General features: G+C 44.1%; 1 protein-coding gene across 1 annotated transcript; it reads left to right on the forward strand.

The window, feature by feature from the left end:
• Positions 1 to 4,174: 4,174 nt before the first annotated feature.
• Positions 4,175 to 5,176, forward strand: LOC128848335 (olfactory receptor 52E4-like). The gene has a single exon (XM_054048337.1). The coding sequence runs from the start codon at positions 4,217 to 4,219 to the stop codon at positions 5,174 to 5,176; it is 960 nt and encodes a 319-aa protein (XP_053904312.1). The 5' UTR covers positions 4,175 to 4,216.
• The last annotated feature ends 9,522 nt before the right edge of the window (positions 5,177 to 14,698 follow it).

The following is a 14,698-nucleotide window of genomic DNA, read 5'->3' on the forward strand; positions in this document are numbered from 1 at the left end:
TAAATAGATGAAGCTCTTTAAGTCTCTCCCTGACTGGCATTTTGTCCAGCCTCCACTCATTTTGTGGCTCTTTTCTGCACCAACTACAATTATTCAACATCCTTTTTGAAATGTGGAGCCCAGCACTGGATGCAGTCGGTTTCACCATGCCATGTGCAGAGGTAAAATCCTTCCCCTGCTCCAACTCACCACTCCCCAGTTTATGCATCCAAGGATCACAACAGCCCTTTTGGCTACACCATCGCTCAGGGAGCTCACAATGAGTTGGTTCTCCACCCTGATCCCTAAATACTTTTCAGGGTCCCTGAGTTCCATAATACAGTTCCCTAGTAAGGGGGTTGGGCCTGCATTCCCTGTTCTAAGAGGGTCACTTTGCATTTGTCAGTATTAAAACATTTTATTTGCATGGGCCCAGCTCACTAAATGATCCAGATCAGTCAGTATGCCTGCCCTGGCCTCCTCATTGTAACCAATCTGCCAGTTTTTGGGTCGGGCACAAATTTTAACTACAGTTATTTTATATTTGTTTCCAGATCATTGATGAATATATTTAATAACATTGGGCCAAGAACTGTTCCCTGCAAAACCCCACTAGAAGAACAGCCACTTTCCCTGACAATAGCCCATTGGCAACTGCTTTCTGAAATCTGCGAGTTGGCCAGATTTTAGTCCATATAACATGTACTCTACTGATATTGTAGAACGTTCTTTTTTCAAGTAACAGAGGGGTAGCCGTGTTAGTCTGAATCTGAAAAAAGCAACAGAGGGTCCTGTGGCACCTTTAAGACTAACAGAAATATTGGAGCATAAGCTTTCGTGGGTGAATGCCCACTTCATCAGACGCAAGTAATGGAAATTTCCAGAGGCAGGTATAAATCAGTATGGAGATAACGAGGTTAGTTCAATCAGGGATCTCCATACTGATTTATACCTGCCTCTGGAAATTTCCATTACTTGCATCTGATGAAGTGGGCATTCACCCACGAAACCTTATGCTCCAATACTTCTGTTAGTCTTAAAGGTGCCACAGGACCCTCTGTTCTTTTTTCAGAATGTTTTCCCCTACTAAATCAGATGCCTCAGAGAAATCAAAGTTTTCTATATCTGCGTGGTTCCCTTGGTCATCCAAACGTGTACTCTCATTACAGGATGAAATCAGGCTCATTTGACAAGAAGAGCTTTCCATAAACCATGTTGTTGAGTAGCATTAATTATATTCCTAGACTTTTTCTGGAACTAATCCCATACCAGCTTTTTCATTGTTTGATAAACTTCTCAATTTTTTAAAACTTTCCCTGCATCTTTTTGATAGTTTACATTTATTTATTGTCCTTTATTTAACCCAGTACTGTCCTTTTCGAAAAGGACCTGCAGATTACAGTGGATGAGAAGCTTGATAAGAGTCAGCAACGTGTCCTTGTTGCTAAGAAGGCTAACGGCATATTGGGCTGCATTAGTAGGAGCATTGCCAGCAGATCGAGGGAAGTGATTATTCCCCTCTATTCAGTACTGGTGAGGCCACATCTGGAGTATTGCATCCAATTTTGGGCACCCCAATGCAGAAAGGATGTGGACAAACTGGAGAGTATACAGCGGAGGGCAATGAAAATTATTAGGGGGCTGGAACACATGACTTATGAGGAGAGGCTGAGGGAACGGGGTTTATTTAGTCTGCAGAAGAGATGAGTGAGGGGGGATTTGATAGTAGCCTTCAACTCTCTGAAGTGGGTTTCCAAAGAGGATGGAGCTCAGTTGTTCTCAGTGGTGGCAGATGACAGAACAAGGAGCAATGGTCTCAAGTTGCAATGGGGGAGGTCTAGGTTGGATATTAGGAAACACTATTTCACTAGGAGGGTGGTGAAGCACTGGAATGGGTTACCTAGGGAGGTGGTGGAATCTCCATCCTTAGAGGTTTTTAAGGCCCGGCTTGACAAAGCCCTGTCAGGGATGATTTAGTTGGTGTTTGTCATGCTTTGAGCAGGGGGTTGAACTAGATGACCTCCTGACGTCTCTTCCAAAACTAATCTTCTATGATTCTATGATTTACTTTTTTTTTTTTTTTTTTTTTTGGCTCTATTGCTGCCTGACTGCCTGACATATTTCTGGTACCAAATGAGAATTGTGGTTAATTGGTCACTTTGTAACTCTGGTGGTCGTAACTCTAACATTCTACTGTAGATGCTTCTTAATACCTCATTGATTGCTAATGTACAGGAAATGCCAAACAAAAAATACAACTCTTTTTTTTGCAACATTATCAAATTTCCTTTGTCTCACGAGAATTTGGCCTAAAATTTTCCATTATTTCTTTGTTCTTAAAATACTTAATAACCTCCTTTTTTGTGATCAATAGCCTGGCCAAGCATGAATTTTTCCCTGATGTCTTTAGTGCCCCTTATCATTTTCATAAAATGCAATTTGTATTGCTTGCTATCTGTATTCCTTTCCCCCCCATTCGTTATACATTGCAAAAGTTGTCCACATTCTTGATTTATCATTCCTTTTTAGCTATGTAATAAAATATTCTTAAGGATCTCCTAAGTTTCATTACCATTTTTCTGTCTGAACTTTTCCTCCCCATCAGTTTTGCTGATAATTTGTCTCAGCTTTGAGGAATTAGCCTTTTGAAGCACTATCTGTACATATTACTGGTTGGGAGCTATTCTCCATTTGTCCATTTCAACACAATCAGTTTCACTGTTTCTTTTCCTCTCCTCTATCATATGCCCCCTTCTTTCTCTCTTCTCTAAACTAAAGAGTCACAGACTTTTCAGTCTCTCTCCCCCATTCTCATAGCCTGTCCTAGGGCAGATCTTCACTGGGGGGGGGGGGGAGTCGATTTAAGATATGCAAATTCAGCTACACGAATAGCGTAGCTGAATCTGACCTATCGGAGCCGACTTACCCCGCTGTGAGGATGGCGGCAAAATCGACCTCCGCGGCTCCCCATCAACAGCGCTTACTCCCACCTCCACTGGTGGAGTAAGAGCGTCGATTCGGGGATCGATTGTTGCATCCCGACGAGACGCAATAATTCGATCCCCGAGAGATCGATTTCTACCCGCCGATTCAGGCGGGTAGTGTAGACCTAGCCTTGGGCCTTGTCTACATTGGGTGGGGGAATCAATCTAAGTTACATGAATAACGTAGCTGAGGTCGATGTACTTAGATCTACTTACCGCCGTGTCTTCACTGTGGTAAGTTGACGGCTGATGCTCTCCCGTCGACTCAGCCTGCACCTCTCGCCCTGGTGGAGTACTGGAGTCAACAGGAGAGTGCTCGGTGGTGAATTTATCGCGTCTAGATGCGATAAATCGGTCCCTGCTGGATCAATCGCTGTCCGTCGATCCACCTGGTAATGTAGAGAGGCCCTCAGAAACTCACATTCTCTCTGTGATATCCTTTATAGAGACTGGGGGGAGGGATAGCTCAGTGGTTTGAGTGTTGGCGTATTAAACCCAGGGTTGTGTGTTCAGTCCTTGAGGGGGGCATTTAGGGATCTGTCCGGAGCGTGGTTCTGCTTTGAGCAGCTGGTTGGACTAGAAGACCTTCTGAGGTCCTTTCCAACCCTGATATTCTATTCTATGGAAACTGAGCACATATACAGAGCAGGTTATTTTCCATTCCATTCCTTAGGCATTGTCTTTGTTTTGGCCACTGCTTCAAAAGAGCAGGTGTTTCCTTTGAGCTGCCAGGTCTTCTCCCAGAGGTATGTTCTAGTTGGGATGTTTCTCCTGGCACATGTCTTGGCAGAGTTTTGATTTTTTTCCACTCTCAGATTTTGAGCTACTGGGTGAATGGGAAACTCCCTACAGCATGGACTTTGTAGCCTGGGTTTCATTGCATTAAGGAACAATGAGCAATAAGCAGTATTCACCCTCATGCTTCCTGCTGGTATCTATTAAGGCTTCCCACACTAAGACAAAAAGGAATTATTGACATATGGAGCACCACAAAATATAGAATTGGTATTAGTAGGGTCAGGAGTTCATAATTAATTTCTCTAAAAATGAAAATGTCATTTTTCAGTGTGTGCAGAGCAACCAATCTGCTTCACCCACAAGAACAGCGTCCAGAAGTGCATGTAGTGTCTCATATTAACATTGTCTCTCCATCCAGGCATTTGTACTGTGACCATCACCCTAGAGCTTGGGCACATACAGGAAGTCAGGAGACACCATTCTACCTCAGAGTTGGACACCTTCTCCCCTACTCCATGTCAGATTCCAACACAACCGACTTCACCAACCCCTCCACCTTCATCCTGCTGGGCATTCCTGGCCTGGAGGCATCCCATGTCTGGATCTCCATCCCCTTCTGTGCAATATATGCCATAGCCATCTTCGGGAACTTCACCATCCTCTTCATCGTGAAGATAGAGCCAAGCCTGCATGCACCCATGTATTATTTCCTGTGCATGCTGGCTGTCACTGACCTGGCCCTGTCTACATCCACCGTGCCCAAAATGCTGAGCATCTTCTGGTTCAATTCTAGGGAAATCGATTTCAGTGCCTGCCTCACCCAGCTGTACTTCATTCACTGCTTCTCAGCAATGGAATCTGGGATCTTGGTGGCCATGGCTTTGGATCGTTACGTGGCCATCTGTGATCCCCTGAGACATTCCACCATCCTGACAAGCCCCGTGGTGGGCAAGATAGGTCTGGCTGTGGTACTACGCAGCAGCATACTCGTTCTACCCAATCCCTTCCTGGCGAGGCGGTGCCCCTATTACAGAACCAACATCATCCCCCATACCTACTGTGAGCATATGTCCATGGTGAAGTTGGCCTGTGCTGACATCCGTGTCAATAATTACTATGGCTTCTCTCTGATATTCCTCATCACTGGTGTGGATGTGTTTTTTATTGCCCTGTCCTATACACAGATTCTCAGGGCGATCTTCAGCCTCCCCACAAAGGACACCTGGGTGAAGACTTTTTGGACTTGCAGCTCCCACCTGTTTGCCACCTTAGCCTTTTACATCCCATCTCTCTTCTCCATCCTCACACACCGGTTTGCCCAGAATGTGCCCTTGCATTTCCACATTCTCATGGCCAACATGAGCATTCTGGTGCCCCCCATGCTACATCCCATCATCTATGGTTTCAAGACCAAACAGATACGAGACAGGCTGCTCTGGCTCTTTACTCATAAAGGACCGAAAGTTTTCTCCTAGTGGTCTGGCTCTAAGGCCAACCACCGTGCAGAGCTGGCTGGGGACATGGTGCTAAGCCCTCTTTCCTGAATCAGCTACTGGACAGTCAGATAGACATTAAATCCTTTCCCGACCCTACCGTGCTGTGTCAGCATGACAAACTGGGGAATCAGTCTGTGTACAACTCATAACGCATAGGCTGCCACATTTCTAATTGCTGGTAACTGGATTCCAAAGCCCTGCCCCTTGCTCTACCTCTTCTGTCAAGTGTCACCCCTTGCTCTGCTTCTTCAAGCTAAGGCCCCACCCCGTATATCGATCCTCTCCTCCCCTCCCCTCCCCTTCCCCGGTCACGCGCTGAATCATCTCCACCTCCCTCTCCCCCCGCAGGATCTGCAAGGGAGCCATTTCAGATTTTGCTTGGGGTGGCAACTTTAATCATGATTCCAGGGGCTAGCTAAGCTCTTGAAAGCTCTAGTCTTTTGGCAGATAACTTAGTAATTAGCAGACGGCAGCACTGTATCTAATTTGTATATAAAAGAAAGGAAATTAAACAAATATTAAACCCAGTCAGCTCTAATACTAACATGTTCTGGCATCTTGTGGCAAGTCACTTAAGGAACACTGGTGGGGTTTATAATTGTAATGTGTATTCTTATTTTGTTACTAACTCTGTGGAGAGAGAGACCCTCTCAGGGTTCTTGGGTTCTAGCTCAGTTCTGGTAGGTGAGTGGGGTTTAGTGAGTTAAAGTATGTGTGTGTGTGGGGGGGGCAGATAGTTCTGGGGTCTATATAAGAATATCAGAATTGCCATGGTAGGTATCCTGTGTATTCCAGTATCCTATGTTATAACAGTGGCCAATGTCAGTTGCTTCAGAGGCAATGAACAGAACAGATAATCATCAAGTGATTCATGCCCTGTCACCCACTTCCAACTTCTGGCAAACGGAGACTAGGGACACCCCCCTTCTCACCCTGGCTAATAGCCTTTGATTGACCTCCAAGAACTTATCTAGTTCTTACTGGAACCTTGTTATAGTTTTGGCCTTCACAAGATCCCCTGGCAAAGAGTTCCACGGGTTGATTGTGAAGAAATATTTCGGTTTCAGAGTAGCAGCCGTGTTAGTCTGTATCCGCAAAAAGAACAGGAGTACTTGTGGCACCTTAGAGACTAACAAATTTATTAGAGCATAAGCTTTCGTGGACTACAGCCCACTTCTTCGGATGCATACAGAGAAGAAATACTTTCTTTTGTTTCAGAGTAATAAATTTGTTAGTCTCTAAGGTGCCACAAGTACTCCTGTTCTTCTTTCTTTTGTTTGTTTTAAACCTGCTGCCTATTAATTTGATTGGGTGACCTCTCGTTCTTGTGTTATGTGACGTAGTAAATTAACCTATTCTTATTCAATTTTTCCACACCAGTCGTGATTTTATAGATCTCTCTCATATCCCAGCTTAGTCATCTCTTTTCCAAACTGAAAATCAAAGTCTTTTTCATCTCTCCTCATATAGAAAGTGTCACGGAGTCAGTAGGCGATGCTCTGGAACTACTCCATACAAAGCCAGTCAGGACTCTGCGGGAGCATGCCTCCTCTCTGTGAGCAGACTGTCTCCAGGGCAAGAAGCTTACACAGCTTCGACCTTCCTGGGTCTGGCCTCGGAGCATTCATCATCCCTTTTCTCATTGTGCACTTCCCACAGTGAGTCCGCCCAGGCAGGCTCCTGGGGAAGCCAGAGGGCCCGGCACCCCCAACTCCGCAGTCAGACGTGACTCTCAGCCAGCTAGTAAAACAGCAGGTTTATTAGACGACAGGAACACAGTCTAAAACAGAGCTTGTAGGTACAGGAAACAGGACCCCTCAGTCAGGTCCATCTTGGGGCAGGGAGGCCAGAGCTCCATCTGGGCCTCCCTCCATTTCCCAAGCCAGCTCCAAACTGAAACTCTCCAGCCCCTCCTCTTGCCTTTGTCTCTTTCCCAGGCCAGGAGGTCACCTGATCTCTTTGTTCTCCAGCACGTTCAGTTGGCACCTTTGCAGAGGAGGGGCCCAGGCCATCAGTTGCCAGGAGACAGGGCGTCAGCCATTCTCTGTGCAGACACCGTCACACTGGCCCTCTAGGGCTCTGCAACAACCACACACCCTTATCCCACCAGCTAGATATTTAAGACATGCATAGGGGAAACTGAGGCACCCACACAGTATTCAGAGAAAACATTAAGAACATTCCCACTTTGTCACAGAAGGTGTTTCATACCCCTAATAATTTCTGTTGCCCTTCTCTGTACCTTTTCCAATTCCAATATATCATTTTTGAGATGGGGTGACAAGCTCTGCACACAGTATTCAATATGTTCGCATACCATGGATTTACATAGCGGCAATATGATATTTTCTGTCTTAGTACCTTTCCCTTCCCTAATGATTCCCAACATTCCGTTTGCTTTTATGACTGTCGCTGCAGACTGAGCGGATGTTTTCAGAGAACTACCCAAAATGATTCCAAGATCTCTTACTTGATGGGTAACAGCTAATTTAGACCCCACCATTTTATATGTATAGTTGGGATTATATTTTGCTATGTGCATTACTTTGCATTTATCAACACTGAATTTCATGTGCCACTTTATTGCTTTGTGCTGGCCAGTCCCCCTGTTTTGTGAGATCCCTTTGTAACCATTTGCAGTGTGCTTTGGACTTAACAAGCTTGAGTAATTTTGTATCATCTGCAAATTTTGCTACCTCACTGTTTACTCCTTTCTCCAGATCATTTATGAAAATGTTGAATAATACTGGTCCCAGGACAGACCGCTGGGGGACACCACTATTTACCTCTCTCCATTTCCCCCATTTATTCCTATCATTTGCTTCCTATATTTTAACAGGAATGCCTGGCAATGCTTTCAGGACCAACTAATGATTCTGCATTTAATTTAGTGACACGTCTTTTGTTATCTTAATCACCCTGGCTCTGCTTATAACCAAACTCCCTGCCCCAGAGACAGAAGCTGGGAGCAGCACAGAACTCAGCACAGTCCACACTCAAGCTGTAGTGCATTTAAGAACTCTGGGGCTAAGGGATGCACTGAGGTGGAGCTAGACCCCACCCTCCCCCAACAATCAGTTGTTTTAATTGTCATATTTGAATTCAGCACATCAAAATACATAATAAATAGCACAGTTTATCTCTGAAGCAGACGACTTCTCAAAAATTGTAGACCAGTGTCATCTAAACCATCTTGTTACCATTATGTCTTTGTGCTGCCTTTTCCTGTAGTCTTTGCTCATGCTCCTTGTGCACAGAGGCAGGAGGCTGGGGCAGAGGCATTTGTCTATCAATAGGGTGGTCATGAAAGACCATCAGCCCCTAATGAGATCTCGCCCAGACAAAAGGAAAGAATAATTACATTCTAGATAAAAGCCAGTTTTCTCCAGTGTCTCTGCACAGTGGTGGGCATGGAAGGAATGGAACCTCTCCAGAAGAGGGAACAGAGAGAGGAGGGGTTGGTCCAGTCCTATAAAAGCACAGAGAATGGAGGAGTCAGAAAAAGCTAGGGGAGGAGAGAGGGAAAAGGGCATATGCTTGCAGGGCTATGGCTGCAGCAGAGACAGACTGCAGATGGAAGAGAAGCCAGGAGCTGCAGGTGGTGGCCCCAGGGCTCTGACCAAATCCCAAAGAATGCTCCAGGGTGATGAGGACACTGAGGCAGGTAATATGGCGTGCAGGTGTCATATTATGTTTACCTAGCTCTGGGTGTGATACTCTGCACCCCATATTCGTCACAGTAGTATAATTATGATGTGGTTATGACATAATTAAGATGCATCTTTTCAGAATGTTCTGATCTTCTGGATATGATTATCCTATTTGTGAGCATGTATCACTTTTGCCAGAAGTTATGAATATTGACTATGTATCTGTATTCCAAATGTGGTTGCTCCGGGGTGACCCCACCAGGCAAGAGGCTTCCAGTCTAGACAGTGGATTATGAAGGGTTAATTCAAGGGAATGGACTACTAAGGTAAACTATGGACCTTAGGAGAAACTCATCCCCCACCTTGTAAGCCTTTCTGGGAATGCTTCAGCCAGCTTATGGAAAATGGCTGCTATGACTCAGAGAAGCTCGCAAGGGCATTTGACTAAACCATATGACGCTGACCTCCATTTTGGTACCTGTATTTTTCCAACAACTGGGCTGGGAACTTAGCTTGGAGCTATGGATTCCCATCATATGGAAGAAACTATAGAAGGGGGCAGCAACATCATTCCCCAAACAAGAACACCTGGAAACACCTGCAGAACAAAGACTGAACTGTGGGAATTGCTGTTCCCAGGCTAATAGGAGTTCTAGCCAGTGTATGGAAACCTGATGGACTGTCTGTACAAACTAATAGGGTGAGACACTGTTTGGTTCAAATCTTATTTAGTGTATGACATTTAGACTGTGATTTTAGAACCTCAGCTCAGTTAACGAAAGCTTGTGCATCATCCTATTCACATCGAGGGAGGGGTGGACTGGGTAATAAATGCGTACAGGTCAGGCTTTTGACCAGGATAGAACGGTACAGCTCTGGTGTCCTAGGCTGGAGACCTGGGGGTATTTTGGCTGGAGCGTCCCTATGGTGGGTCCATGAGTGGTTGGTCAGAGAATTCATGAACACAGCTGGGTGTGGTCCCTGCCTGTGGATGTTGGTGTGAATGCAACCTTGGAGGGATTTCCAGCTTGCCACAACATCACAGTGCAAGAGGGACCCTGGATTGGTGAGACAGAGGTCTGAACTGTAGCCCAGTTCCACGTGGCACCGCAGGGGGAGAACCCATCACACTGGGTATCTCTTGTGCTGTCTAAAGAGGAATTGTTTTAGCCACCCCTTTTGCAAGGCCTGGGTGTGTTTGCTTTATCAAACATGTGCCCTGAAAAAGAGAAACTGGAAACAGAGTGCACTCAAGGGGGATGTCTGGGAAGGGTGTGCTGAAGCAATTGGAGAATCTGCAGCAGACAGGCCAAAACTAGTCTTGGGGTCTTGGCGCTTCATGTACAGGTCTCTGCTCCCAGAGGTGCACCCCGAGAATGGGGCCAGTATGTGGGGACCAAACACAGCCTCCTGGAAGGTGTCCAGACCAGCTTGAAAAGGGCTGTAACAGCAAACCTGGAGCTGCTACACAGATGCCAGGTGACTGTGACTGCAAGAAGCAGTTCACATTAGTCTGGTTATTAATGCAGGTAAAATGAAGTCCCTGGCCATTACTATCAAGCAGCCTGAAGCTGCAAACTGCAACCAGTTCAGTATTAACTTGTGTGGAGGGATTGCCGGGCAGGTGGCAGCTTCATAGGGAGGGCTGGAGACTGCTTGAGTGATGTGGGAGGTTGTACAGCAGCAGCTGATGCCCTGTACGTCTTTTTCTTCTAGGTTTCCATCTGCCATCTGTAGAGTTGTTCTGTTGATTTCTTCTTCTGATGAGCAAACTATGGATGTCGATGGTTTGTGTTGAAATCTACACGGTCAGTCTCGATCAGAGATGATCTGGGCTATGAAGTATTTTTAATTACAACAGCTAGAGTTATCCATCCTTTTTCTCCCGGTGGCAAATACAGTCACCAGGCTTGTAAAGGTGTTCATAAGCTCTTTTTTTGCCTTTTTATCTGATTTGGAAACTCACTTCATATTTGACCACTTTGGAGATAGATTCTTTTCCAATGTCCGAACAGTAGTTCTGAGTTATCTTCCCATCAAGAGTTGTGCAGGAGCATATCCAGTAGATGCTGTTGGTGCTGCTCTATAGTTTAAGAACGCTGAGGAGTTTGCTGGAACATTAATGCTGATTTTCTTGGAACACTGGGGAAGTTCTGGAAGGCTGGAAGAAAGCTGCTCTTGGGCCAATATTTAAAAATGGTCAATGGAATGAGCTGGGTAATTATAGGCCTGCCAGTCTGCTGTCAGTTGTGGGCAAGATAATGGAGCTGCTACTATGGGACTCAACCAATAAATAATTAAAGGTGATTATAATGAATGCTGATCAACATGGGTTTATGGAAAATAGATCCTGTTAAAATAATCTCATCTTTTTTAGACTGAGATATCAAGTTTGATGGATAAAAAATAATAGTGTTGATGTAATATTCTTAAACTTCTGTAAGGTCTTTGAGTTGTTATTGTATGATATTTGGCTTAAATATAGAACAATGTAAAATTAACATGGCACACATTAAATGGATTAACAACTGGCTAAAGAATAGGTCTCAAAACGTAACTGTAAAGGGGGAATGATCACCAAGGCATGTGCTTGCAGTGGAGTCCCAGAGGAATCAGCCTTTGGCTCTTTGCTATTTAACATTTGTATCAGTAACCTGGGAGAAAACATAAAATCATTATTAGTAATTTTTCCAGATAACACAACATCTGGGGGAGCAGCAAATAATGAAGAGGACAGGTCACTGATACAGACTGATCTCATTGCTTGGTAAACTAGGCACAAGCAAACATTATGTGTTTTAATATAACCAAATGTACATGAGGAAAAACACTGCTCTACAGCCAAAATGCTTCTGAAATAAATGTAGTTAAACTTTACTAATTCTGGGTCACTGAGAACGAAAATGATGCTTAAAATTGTTGATTGACTCTAGTTTTCAAGATATGCTATTGGGTCAGTATATATGACCCTTGACTTGGGAATGGTGGAGGATAAGTGAGTTATAAAGGGAAGGGATCTCAATTTAAACCAGAAATGACTAAAATACACCTTTGCCTGGATCTATGAATAAATCTATGACTGGGTTTGGACAGTACTTGCTTTTTAGGCAAAACAATGAATGATGCAATCTGAAGTTGGTATTGCGTCATACATGATATGAATTGCATCATGTTATTCCTAGAAGTCATGGATGATGCAATCATAACGAAGCTTACATCACTCTGCTGAACAAATTGCCCTATATCAGCTCTAGAAATCATACAGTGTCGTGCTCTCTTATTTGTCAGTGTTTGATTTTGCAAAGGGACACATTTCTGTTTAGCCAAAGTGAGCAGAGATGCCTCGTACTTGTGTGAACAGTGCAGATAACTTCTGTATGTTTGTGGTGAAGTGACTTTTGCATCACAAAAGCGCAGTATAACCACTATGGTTAAGAAAGCCTATCACCTTTATTTTGGCTGCAAAATTGGAGATCAGGACAAGAGGTGGGCCCCACACATATGCTGCAACACTTGTGCAACAAATCTTCGCCAGTTGTTGAACAGGAAAAGGAAATCTATGCCTTTTGCAGTGCCAATGATTTGGAGAGAGCCAACAGATCATACCAGCAACTGTTACTTCTGCATGGTACCTCCAGTTGAGAAAGGAGTGTCAAAGAAGAAAAAGTGGACTGTGCATTATCCAAACATTCCGTCAGCTATACGCCCAGTACCCCACGGAGAAGGACTGACGGTTCCTGATGCACCAGAATCATTCTCACTTGAGTCAGACGAGGAAGAGGAAGAGGATGAAACTTCTGGTCCTGAACCATCAATGTCACAGGACCCACATTTTCTCCCATCCTCCTCCTCTGAACCACCCCTCATAACACAAGGTGAACTGAATGATCTTTTCATTTGGAACTACCCAAGAGTAAGGCAGAGCTGTTGGGCTCCAGACTGACAGGTGATGTTATGGTTTCCATGTTCCGTGACCGTCAAAAGGATCTTGTCCCATTCTTCTTCATGGAAGGTGATCTTGTAGCCTGCAACAACATCGATGGTGTGATGGCAGCCCTCAACATCGTTCACGATCCAGATGAGTGGAGACTGTTCATTGATTCATCGAAGGCAAGTCTTAAAGCTGTTTTACTGCATACTGGCAATGTTTTGCCATCAATTCCAGTTGGTCATGCAGTCCATATGAAGGAAACCTATGACAACATGAAACAACTTTTGAGGTGCATAAACTATGACCAACATCAGTGGCAGCTTTGTGGCGATTTGAAGGTTGTTGCTCTCTTGCTTGGTCTGCAGACTGGATACACAAAGTACTGCTGTTTTTGCTGCGAATGGGATAGTCGTGCAAGAGATTCCCACTACATCAAGAAAGACTGGCCACTCTGACAGTCATTGGAGCCTGGGAGGAAAAGTGTTGAATCAAGGAAGATTTTGTTACCACCCTTACACATCAAGCTGGGTCTGATGAAGAACTTTGTCAAGGCCATTACAAAACACAAGCAGCTTTCAAGTACCTCTGTGGAAAATGTCCAAGGTTAAGTGAAGCTAAGATAAAGGAAGGTGTCTTTGTTGGTCCTCAGATTCGTGAATTTCTTCAAGATGATGCATTTGACCATGCACTGCATGGCAAGGAAAAGACGGCATGGAAAGCCTTCCAGTTAGTGGCAATAAATTTTCTCGGACACAACAAGGCAGACAACTACAGGATGTTGGTGGAAAACCTCCTCAAGGCATACAAAAGCCTTGGTTGCAACATGCTACTAAAGATACATTTTTTGCACTCTCATCTAGATTTTTTTCCACCCAACTGCGGAGCAGTGAGCGACGAGCACGGCGAGCGATTTCACCAGGACATTGCAACAATGGAGAAATGCTATCAGGGCAAATGGAGCCCATCAATGCTTGCAGACAATTGCTGGACAGTGACAAGAGATGCTCCATTTAATGAATACGAGAGACAAGCCAAGAAGCGCCGAGTAGACACTGAATAGGACTAAACTATGTACATAATAGTTTTTTGCCTTTTGTTTCATAATAAATTTTATTTATATAACCCTTTTGCTGATTTTTAAAGTGTTACATAAACAGGACAGGTGAAATATTATCATGTAAAGCAACCATAAACACATGAAAAGACCTAGGTTTACAATTTATGATTAAAACTCTACTATCTACACAATATACATAGACATAAAATGTAAAAACTTAAATATTTTAGAAACAGTAGCCAATCAGTTGTTTTAATTGTCATATTTGAATTCAGCACATCAAAATACATAATAAATAGCACATTTTATCTCTGAAACAGATGACTTCTCAAAAATTGTAGACCAGTGTAATCAGCTGAACAATGAGCTCTCAGTACAACACTGTGGCCAAAAGGACAAATCTCGTCCTTGAATGCATAAACAGGGGAATCTTGGGCAGGTATAAAAAGGTTACTTAGGTCTGTATTTGGCGCTGCTGTGACCACTGCTGGAATCCTGTGTCCACTTCTGGAGTCCACAATTCAGGAAGGAGGTTGATAAATTGCAGAGGGTTCAGAGAAAAGCCACAAGAATGACTACATGATTAGAATCAGGGGTAGCCGTGTTAGTCTGTATCTACAAAAACAACAAGGAGTCTGGTGGCACCTTAAAGACTAACAGATTTATTTGGGCATAAGCTTTCGTGAGTAAAAACCTCACTTCTTCAGATGCAAGTGAAGAATGCAAATGAAGAATGATGCATCCGAAGAAGTGAGGTTTTTACTCACGAAAGCTTACGCCCAAATAAATCTGTTAGTCTTTAAGGTGCCACCAGACTCCTTGTTGTTTTTACAGGATTAGAAAACATGTCTTTTATGATAGAC

Source organism: Malaclemys terrapin, chromosome 1 (assembly GCF_027887155.1).
Source record: "Malaclemys terrapin pileata isolate rMalTer1 chromosome 1, rMalTer1.hap1, whole genome shotgun sequence".
NCBI lineage: Eukaryota > Metazoa > Chordata > Testudines > Emydidae > Malaclemys > Malaclemys terrapin.